The sequence below is a fragment of the Hylobates moloch genome, unplaced genomic scaffold (assembly GCF_009828535.3).
Source record: "Hylobates moloch isolate HMO894 unplaced genomic scaffold, HMol_V3 SCAFFOLD_10, whole genome shotgun sequence".
In the NCBI taxonomy this organism is placed as follows: Eukaryota; Metazoa; Chordata; class Mammalia; order Primates; family Hylobatidae; genus Hylobates; species Hylobates moloch.
Genome location: NW_026652285.1, coordinates 49,691,892 through 49,702,803, shown reverse-complemented (window position 1 = coordinate 49,702,803; position 10,912 = coordinate 49,691,892). Strand labels below are relative to the sequence as shown.

At 39.7% G+C, this 10,912-nt stretch overlaps 1 protein-coding gene across 7 annotated transcripts in view; it reads left to right on the top strand.

Moving 5' to 3' along the window:
* The window catches only part of PRUNE2 (prune homolog 2 with BCH domain), a 257,800-nt gene that overhangs the window by 216,970 nt on the left and 29,918 nt on the right, over window positions 1–10,912 (top strand). For all 7 annotated transcript variants that reach the window (XM_032164331.2, XM_058445174.1, XM_058445172.1 and 4 more), the window contains 3 exons: window positions 3,762–3,864; window positions 4,501–4,632; window positions 5,478–5,564. In XM_032164331.2, the coding sequence (XP_032020222.2) occupies window positions 3,762–3,864; window positions 4,501–4,632; window positions 5,478–5,564 (322 nt within the window). The remainder of the gene's footprint in view (window positions 1–3,761; window positions 3,865–4,500; window positions 4,633–5,477; window positions 5,565–10,912) is intronic.

Below are 10,912 nucleotides of genomic sequence, written 5' to 3'. Positions count from 1 at the left end.
TTTTTTTTTTTTTACTTCTCTTATTTCATTATAGGAGATTCAGGTAACCTTCTCTGCAGTCTTGCTGGACAAATGACCCTGGAAAGAATGAGGAGAAGAGTTGCTGGCTGGTGTGTGTGTGTGTATGTTTTGGTTGCGACTGTGACATCTTTCCTTCCGTCTCCATTCCATTGCTGGCCAGCAAACTTATGTTACATCCCTTTCATGCCTGTCTGTGTCACTCAGGTAAGGTTTGCGTCCTTGCTTCAGAGGGTCTCAGGAGACTCCTGGGGGGCTTGCTCATGCACCCCACCCAGCACATACACCTTGAATTCACCTCACCTTTATTGAGAAGAAAGTCTAATGAAAGAAATGTTTTAAAAACCAGACTTCAAATGAACTATGCTGTTGCCAACAGGAAACTTTACTAGAGTAAGCTGCATATTTGAGAATAGAAATTGAGGGGTTAGCTGACCCCTTCAAGGTATCTGGGAGGGGCAAAAAGTGAATGATCCTATGCATTCTAGTTATTGCACTTTGCCTGCAATTATAGTATTATCTGATTTTTTAAATTTAAATTTAAATTTTTTTTTAGCAAGAAGCAGCTATAGAAAAATTACAGTATTATCTGAAATATCTCCCAAGCCTGCCAGTGGCATTGGCTCTTGATTTTGGAGGAAAACTTTCATGTGGAAATCTTTTTCTTTCATTTCTCTCTTTTAATTATCCCCTCTCCTCCTACTTTCTTCCTTCTCTTTTTGCCTCTTCTTCCCTTCTTAAAGCTCCTCTACCCAAAAGAACACATTTTCATTTATAAATTTTCATTTTCATTTATAAATTTCCATACTTTTTATATTGAGACATTTCTTACTTAGACAGCGATCATGAAGTAGTAAGTTGATCCCGTAGTATTCCTTTAGTTAAATAAACTTGGATGAACATGACGCTGCAACATTCCAAGGGCAGACAGCATTTACACAGTGAGCTGAACTGCCATTTAAAATGACGTCTGAAGTACTGTTTATAAACCTCAGTCTTTCCCTTTCAAAAAAAAAATTTCTTAGAAGTTCATGGAAATAAAGAAATCAAAGTAACTGAGCAATCATGATATTGAAATTACTGTAACACCCTGGTGCCAGATAGCTACATTTAGAAAGACGCTTTTGAAAGGATGCTTTCTTACTTGCTTTTAAGTTGGATTCATTATGTCTATTGTCTCTTTTAATGAACGTCTGTCTTTTCATCATGCTGAGGATGAATTGCTTATCTGTGCGGTGTGAGGATTAGTATAGCTAAGCCAGCATATCCTTTGTGGATTTCCATTTAGTTATGCATCTTCAGAAATGAAATTATTGTAACAAGCAATTTTTGTGTTAAGATATGTCTCCTCCTGCCATTTTCCTTCATATTGCATTCTAAAAAGTAGTTGATAAATACCCTGCATATTGGAAAAGATGGAACGAAAGCAAAAATATCCAGAGAGAAGCTACTACGTTGCTCTCTCACAAATGTGTGTTGCATCAGTTGAATACTTACGTAGGTAGCATCTTCTAAGATCTGTAGTATAAATACTGTATACAACAACACCGTATCACCACTTGTAGTATAAACACTGTATACAACTGCCTCAAATTAGTAATACACACAAACCCATAATTGGCTATATTTTTAGTTAGTATTGCTCTCTCCCCCCATCTTTTTTTGCAGTAGAGTCACACTCTCTTTGTAGAAAACATCTTATTAAACTGCTTTTCAAGAATTAGTTAACTCCATCCAAATCTATACACAGCCGTTACTTTACTGCCATGTAATCACCAGTGGGTATTTAGAGTTCTGAAAAAACTAACACGTTAGGTTCTGGGAGGACTGGACCAGGCTTAAGTGTATGTCCTGTCCTCCTACTCAAAGCTTGAAGAAAATCTCTTTAATGATTCCACAGTCCAGAACTATATGACATCAATTGCAATCGTTTAGACAGGGATACTAAAAAATAAAAATTCACACATTGCTTCCCTTTTTAAGTGTCAAAGACACATGACATTCCATATAGTTACCTGTGGGGGTCTGACTGAAACCTGCTGTGAGTTTCAAAGACACTGTGGGAATGTAAAGCTTGCTTAAAAGATACGGCAATTCCAAAATTATGCCGGAGCTTTCAAAAGATGGGGAATGGCATCCTGAGATGTATCTACATGTTCCTTGACCCCTGGAGTTTTAATGGCCACACTTTCCACATTCCCCACCTGCTGTTTTCTCAGCACCTCCTGCAAGTAGCACTTCCACTCCTCAGTCCCATGTTACCAGGAAGCAATTCTCAAGTTTTCCCAAAAGTACAGAATTTTACACTACTCAAATATAATTTAGCCAGACCCATCTTTAGTTTTCCTCCTCTTAGGAGAGGAAGTTTTCTTCCTCTTCATAGAATTCAGAACCTAGCCCCTTAACAGAACTCAATGTGTTAATTTTCTCAGAACTCTAAATACTCACTGAATGATTATGTGGCAGTAAAATATTGGCTGTATATAGCTTTTTTGTTGTTTGTTTTTTTGAGACAGAATCTCACTCTGTCACCCAGGCTGGAGGGCAGTGGTGCGATCTTGGCTCACTGCAACCTCTGCCTCCCAGGCTTAAGCAATTCTCCTGCCTCAGCCTTCCAAATAGCTGGGATTACAGGCGTGTGCCACCACGCTTGGCTAATTTTTGTATTTTTAGTGGGGACAAGGTTTCACCGTGCTGTCCGGGCTGGTCTTGAACTCCTGGCCTCAAGTGATCTGCCTACCTTGGCCTCCCAAAGTGCTGGGATTACAGGCGTGAGTCATGGCGCCTGGCCTGGCTGTATATAGATTTGGAGGGAGTTAACTCTTGAAAAGCAGTTTAGTAAGATGTTCTCTACAAAGAGAGTGTGACTCTACTGCAAAAAAGATGGGGAAAGAGATACCCCAAAATATACCCTATTATGGGTTTGTTGCGTCATATAGCTCTGGACTGTAAAATCATTAAATAGAGATTTCCTCTAAGCTTTGAGTAGGAGGACAGGACATACGCTTAAGCCTGGTCCAGTCCTCCCAGAGCCCAATGTGTCAGTTTTTTCAGAACTCTACATACCCACTGGTGATTGCATGGCAGTAAAATATCGGACAGAACAAGGCCTGGCCAGAACTTTTCATGGGTTCTTACACTGTCTGTTGATCCCAGGGGCACTGCAGGCCTCGAAATCAAAATAAAGGTGTTTTACTTGTCTGCTCACTAGTATTTGGTCACTGGAGTGTGTGGATGAGAGATTATATTCCTCTTCAGTGGCTAAATTCTCCCTTTAAATTAAGCAGTGTCTAAGACTAAAAAGAACTATAGAGGATCAAACAGAATCTCTTTCATAGCCATCAGAAGAAAGAAGTGCTATATAAGTACTTACGTATTAGTATTATATAAATCAGACATTCAGGTCAGTCTGCCCCCTCTCATTTTTTGTTATGTTGAATATTTACACACCCTCTTCACAACTATGTACAACAATATAATCATCTGTAATATATGAATAGCCTACACATGCAAATATAATTGCCCTATATATTTAACACTCTATAAAACGTAGATGTTAACCACTGAAAGATAATTATATGCGTATATACCTGCAGACCTATAGTCAACATAATCCCCATTTCATGCTGCTAATATACCCACAAAGACACACTTGCCAAGGCTTCAGATTTATCCATTAGTTCATATATTACCTTGTTAAGAGCTTTCAATTCGTTACAAGTGTCTTTTTGTTTGTCCCCCAGGATACTATGGGGACGGTCTAAATGCCATCATTGTGTTTGCTGCCTGTTTTCTGCCAGACAGCAGTCGGGCGGATTACCACTATGTCATGGAAAATCTTTTCCTGTGAGTGATACTTATGACAACGTGCTTTGAGTTAATGTCCGTGGCATGTAATGGCAGATAGAGCATCTTTAATTAAAGAAAACAGATGATGTAGAATGTTCTAAGCCTTCAGTGAAAAGTCAGTAAGGTTTCTGTCAAGGAATGTTGCTCAAGGGGCTAAAACCTTTAAAGGAGCTCTTTTGTGGGTAGACTAGACTGAAACCAAAATGAACAGAATTTTGCTTGCATTTTAAAATTCTGTAACATTTCCTTTGGGCAAAGTATTATTTTTGTTCCTTCATAACATGTTCTTAGTCAGCTAAGACTGACTATAACCTGACTTCATTAATATCTGCCCTTACTTAACCTGAGTTACCCTTAGTATTTGATAACATTGTTGACAGTTTTGAAAGTCAGGATTCTTTCTAACCCGTACATTTTTCTAGTGTACCTCCATTTAAAAGATAGATAGCCATACTGATAAATGAGTAATACTCTCAGAGGAATGCTCTTAGGTAACTGTATTCTTCCCAAGGTAAAGAGGTAATATGCACAATCATTCTTAAATTTCATACACCCTGTACTTTTAATGTTACGTAATTATGGTGTCAATAGGATGTGGGAACTGAAAACATTCCTCTTCCTTCCTGTGATCAGATATGTAATAAGTACTTTAGAGTTGATGGTAGCTGAAGACTATATGATTGTGTACTTGAATGGTGCAACCCCAAGACGGAGGATGCCAGGGCTAGGCTGGATGAAGAAATGCTACCAGATGATTGACAGACGGTATGTGGGCTCTATTATTTAATCACTATTTTGATTTTGGTAAACTGAAGGCTAAACAACCACATGGTATACTGTTATTATCTTCATTATACACAAGAAGAAACCAAGCCTCAATAAGATCAAATAAATTGTCTAAGTTGCTATTAAGCATGTATTCTTTTCAAAATAGTAAAGGTAATACTGACGAGAATAAAAGCATCATTAAACAAAAATACACCATGTTGGTTATAGATTCATGCACTCTAAGAACACAACCATTCTATTTTACATTTACTTCTATGAGAAAGTGAGGTTTGAATCATAGAAGTTTCAAATTACATCTCAAAAAGCATTCTTGTAATTAATCATGGCCATTCTATATCTTCCTACCAGGTAATAGTAACTTGCATAGAACACCCTAAAATTACACACACACACACACACACACACACACATTTTTGTTGTTGTCATTGTTGGAGTCTCACTCTGCCACCTAGGCTGGAGTGCAGTGGCATGATCTTGGATCACGGCAACCTCTGCCTCCTGGGTTCAAGCGATTCTCCTGCCTGACCCGCTGAGTAGCCAGGACTTACGGGCGGGCACCACCACACCCAGCTAATTTTTTTATTTTTATTTTTATTTTTATTTTTAGTAGAGATGGGGTTTCAACATGTTGGCCAGGCCAATCTGGAACTCCTGACCTCAGGTGATCCTCCTGCCTTGGCCTCCCAAAGTGCTGGGATTATAGGCATGAGCTACCACGCCAGAGTTAAATTATATATATTCTTATTTAGGAATATGTTTTATGTTTCAATTCCCACTGAAAATGGGTTAAGAGTAATGTATGTTTTCTTTTTTCAAAATAGGTTGAGGAAGAATTTGAAATCATTCATCATTGTTCATCCATCTTGGTTCATCAGAACAATCCTTGCTGTGACACGACCTTTTATAAGGTATAGTAAGTACTACTAGTAGTTTTAAAAAATATGTACTCATTGTCCTAAAAACAAGAATTCATAAACTAAGAGTACCCAGGGAAATATATTTGTCTCTGTCTTTCCTAGAAAGGTGCTTTGGACTATTCATCAAGAATCCCGAATTAAGAGAGAAAATGCTGTCATGATGAATATTTCCCCCAGATCATTATAAAACAGGGCCTCTAAATTGCTTGCTATAAACACGGAAGATGAAGTGGTCGGATTTTCATGCCACATTAGAAAGGAGAATAGATAATACATTTAAAGTGATATGCTATTATGTAGAGAATAGAAAGGTAGAGTAATATGACAATGGAAAGTAAAGATGAATCAAGGGCAGAAACAGAAGCTATATCATGTCTCAATTGTGCCACTTCTTCTGAATAGACCTACACAACGTTTATATAACTACCAAAGTCATATAGAGTCTGGGCAGCCATTTTGAGAGCTGTGTTTTGATCATCCATGAGGAGTCTTGGTTTCAATTCAGTGAATATTTATTTGTCACTTATTTTATGTTAGGTTTTGTATAACCTTACATCTTAGGGATGCAAAGTAAAATAAGATATGGTTCATAATATAGTAAGACTTCAAATAGTTAAATGAAAGGGATAGTATTTACTTTCTAGATAGCTTTAAAAACAGAATAAAATTTGCCCACCATCGGGGTACAGATTAGATTAATTGAAATTTTCCCATCTCAAAGTTATTAATGAATTTCTTTTAAAAATTCTGATAACTTTGCTTCTGGGGAAAAAAAATAAACTTTAAAATCTTTTTTTGTGTGTACGCAGATTTTACTGTAGCTTCCAGATTCTACCTTTCTTGTTAAGTATTTAGTTATATTTATTTATTATTCTTATTCCCCACTTCCAATTGCTAATGCTGAAAAATGTACCTGAAAATCAAGAATTGTTAAAATGGTAGACTGAAGGCTAAACAATCACATGATATACTGTTATTATCTTCATTATACACAAGAAGAAACCACTGAAGAAACGAAGTTATCAGAATTTTTAGAAGAAATTAATTAATAACTTTAAGATGGGAAAATTTCAATTAATCTTCAACTGAGTAGCAGGATTCACCATAGTTTACCTCTGGCAAAGATTAGCTGTTTACCATACTGTGTTAAATTGCTTTTAAAAATATTATGAGCAGCCAAGCGGGGTGGCTCACACCTGTAATCCCAGCACTTTGGGAGACCGAGGCAGGCAGATGGCTTGGGATCAGGAATTTGAGACCAGCCTGGCCAACATGGTGAAACCCCATCTCTACTAAAAACACAAAAAAATTAGCCAGGCATGGTGGTGGTGTGCCTATAGTCCCAGCTACTAGGGAGGCTGAGGCAGGAGAATCACTTGAACCTGGGAGGTGGAGGTTGCAGTGAGGCAAGATCACACCACGGCACTCCAGCCTGGGCAACAGAGTGAGACTGTACCTCCAAAAAACAAACAAAAATATTAGACCTATTTAAGGTATACAAAGAGCCACTTATTTTAATAGTTTCAGGAAATGCTTTAACTAGGGAGTAGGAATCAGTGTATGCTGATAAGCTTTCAAAAAGTTTAATGGGTAGAAAGGTAAACATTAGCATAGTTACTGATTCATCGATGTTTGCTTAATAATTTGTCACTTATAAAACAAATGTTTTTTCTTGATTAAGTAATGTTAAAAGATAAACTTTAGACAAATCAATCAGTTTATTGGAGCAAAAAATGATTTATGAATCCAGCATCACTTAGAACCAGGAGAGGTTCAGAGAGCTCCTCCCAGCAAAGTGGGCAGACAGTATTTGTCCAGAGAAAAGCAAGGTGATGTATAGAAATAGCTTGATTGGGTACAGCTCAGAAGTTATCTTATTTGGGTACAGTGTGATGAAGCATTTGCTTTATATGGTCATGGTATGATCATTTGGCAACCTGTGATTGCTGAAGCTCAGCTGCTTTGATTGGCTGAGACTCAGCTAGTCTTTGCAAAAATATACCCATAAGTTAGGTTGGAATTCTGTTTACATACTATGTTAGGTTGCAGTTAGCTACCTGGGGACTCAAACTACAGAGAAAGCCTCAAGCCAAATATAGTTTAACAATAAGAAAACGCTTGGAGCCAAGATGGCCGAATAGGAACAGCTCCAGTCTACAGCTCCCAGCGTGAGCGACGCAGAAGACGGGTGATTTCTGCATTTCCATCTGAGGTACCGGGTTCATCTCACTAGGGAGTGCCAAACAGGGGGTGCAGGACAGTCGGTCCAGCGCACCGTGTGCGAGCCGAAGCAGGGCGAGGCATTGCCTCACTCGGGAAGCACAAGGGGTCAGGGAGTTCCCTTTCCTAGTCAAAGAAAGCGGTAACAGAGGGCACCTGGAAAATCGGGTCACTCCCACCCTAATACTGTGCTTTTCCAACAGGCTTGGAAAATGGCACACCAGGAGATTGTGTCCCACACCTAGCTCGTAGGGTCCTACGCCCACGGAGTCTCGCTGATTGCTAGCACAGCAGTCTGAGATCAAACTGCAAGGTGGCAGCAAGGCTGGGGGAGGGGTGCCCGCCATTGACCAGGCTTGCTTAGGTAAACAAAGCAGCCAGGAAGCTCGAACTTGGTGGAGCCCACCACAGCTCAAGGAGGCCTGCCTGCCTCTGTAGGCTCCACCTCTGGGGGCAGGGCACAGACAAACAAAAAGACAGCAGGAACCTCTGCAGACTTAAATGTCCCTGACAACTTTGAAGAAAGTAGTGGTTCTCCCAGCATGCAGCTGGAGATCTGAGAACAGGCAGACTGCCTTCTAAAGTGGGTCCCTGACCCCCAAGCAGCATAACTGGGAGGCATCCCCCAGTAGGGACAGACTGACACCTCACTCGACCAGGTACTCCTCTGAGACAAAACTTCCAGAGGAACGATCAGACAGCTGAATTTGCGGTCTCACGAAAATCCACTGTTCTGCAGCCACCGCTGCTGACACCCAGGCAAACAGGGTCTGGAGTGGACCTCTAGCAAACTCCAACAGACCTGCAGCTGAGGGTCCTGTCTGTTAGAAGGAAAAGTAACAAACAGAAAGGATATCCACACCAAAAACCCATCTGTACGTCACCATCATCAAAGACCAAAAGTAGAAAAACCTACAAAGATGGGGAGAAAACAGAGCAGAAAAACTAGAAACTCTAAAACGCAGAGCATCTCTCCTCCTCCAAAGGAATGCAGTTCCTCACCAGCAATGGAACAAAGCTGGACGGAGAATGACTTTGACGAGTTGAGAGAGGAAGGCTTCAGACGATCAAACTACTCCGAGCTACAGGAGGAAATTCAAACCAATGGCAAAGAAGTTAAAAACTTTGAAAAAAAAAATAGATGAATGTATAACTAAGATAACCAATGCAGAGAAGGGCTTAAAGGAGCTGATGGAGCTGAAAGCCAAGTTTCGAGAACTACGTGAAGATTGCAGGAGCCTCGGTAGCAGATGCGATCAACTGGAAGAAAGGGTATCGCTGATGGAAGATGAAATGAATGAAATGAAGCGAGAAGGGAAGTCTAGAGAAAAAAGAATAAAAAGAAACGAACAAAGCCTCCAAGAAATATGGGACTATGTGAAAAGACCAAACCTACGTCTGATTGGTGTACCTGAAAGTGACGGGAGAATGGAACCAAGTTGGAAAACACTCTGCAAGATATTATCCAGGAGAACTTCCCCAATCTAGCAAGGCAGGCCAACATTCAGATTCAGGAAATACAGGGAACGCCACAAAGATACTCCTCGAGAAGGGCAACTCCAAGACACATAATTGTCAGATTCACCAAAGTTGAAATGAAGGAAAAAATGTTAAGTGTGGCCAGAGAGAAAGGTCGGGTTACCCACAAAGGGAAGCCCATCAGACTAACAGCTGATCTCTCGGCAGAAACTCTACAAGCCAGAAGAGAGTGGGGGCCGATATTCAACATTCTTAAAGAAAAGAATTTTCAACCCAGAATTTCATATCCAGCCAAACTAAGCTTCATAAGTGAAGGAGAAATAAGATCCTTTACAGACAAGCAAATGCTGAGTGATTTTGTCACCACCAGGCCTGCCCTAAAAGAGCTCCTGAAGGAGGCACTAAACATGGAAAGGAACAACCAGTACCAGCCACTGTAAAAACATGCCAAATTGTAAAGACCGTCAAGGCTAGGAAGAAACTGCATCAACTAACAAGCAAAATAACCAACTAACATCACAATGACAGGATCAAATTCACATATAACAATATTAACTTTAAATGTAAATGGGCTAAATGCTCCAATTAACAGACACAGACTGGCAAATTGGATAAGGAGTCAAGATCCATCAGTGTGCCGTATTCAGGAAACCCATCTCACGTGCAGAGACACACATAGGCTCAAAATAAAGGGATGGAGGAAGATCTACCAAGCAAATGGAAAACAAAAAAAGGCAGGGGTTACAATCCTAGTCTCTGATAAAATAGACTTTAAACCAACAAAGATCAAAAGAGACAAAGAAGGCCATTACATAATGGTAATGGGATCAATTCAACAAGAAGAGCTAACTATCCTAAATATATATGCACCCAACACAGGAGCACCCAGATTCATAAAGCAAGTCCTGAGTGACCTACAAAGAGACTTAAACTCCCACGCAGTAATAATGGGAGATTTTACCACCCCACTGTCAACATTAGACAGATGAACGAGACAGAAAGTTAACAAGGATACCCAGGAATTGAACTCAGCTCTGCACCAAGTGGACCTAATAGACATCTACAGAACTCTCCACCCCAAATCAACATATGCATTTTTTTCAGCACCACACCACACCTATTCCAAAATTGACCACATAGTTGGAAGTAAAGCGCTCCTCAGCAAATGTAAAAGAACAGAAATTATAACAAACTGTCTCTCAGACCACAGTGCAATCAAACTAGAACTCAGGATTAAGAAACTCACTCAAAACCACTCAACTACATGGAAACTGAACAACCTGCTCCTGAATGACTATTGGGTACATAATGAAATGAAGGCAGAAATAAAGATGTTCTTTGAAACCAATGAGAACAAAGACACAACATACCAGAATCTCTGGGACACATTCAAAGCAGTGTGTAGAGGGAAATTTATAGCACTAAATGCCCACAAGAGAAAGCAGGAAAGATCCAAAATTGACACCCTAACATCACAATTAAAAGAACTAGAAAAGCAAGAGCAAACACATTCGAAAGCTAGCAGAAGGCTAGAAATAACTAAAATCAGAGCAGAACTGAAGGAAATAGAGACACAAAAAACCCTTCAAAAAATTAATGAATCCAGGAGCTGGTTTTTTGAAAAGATCAACAAAATTGAT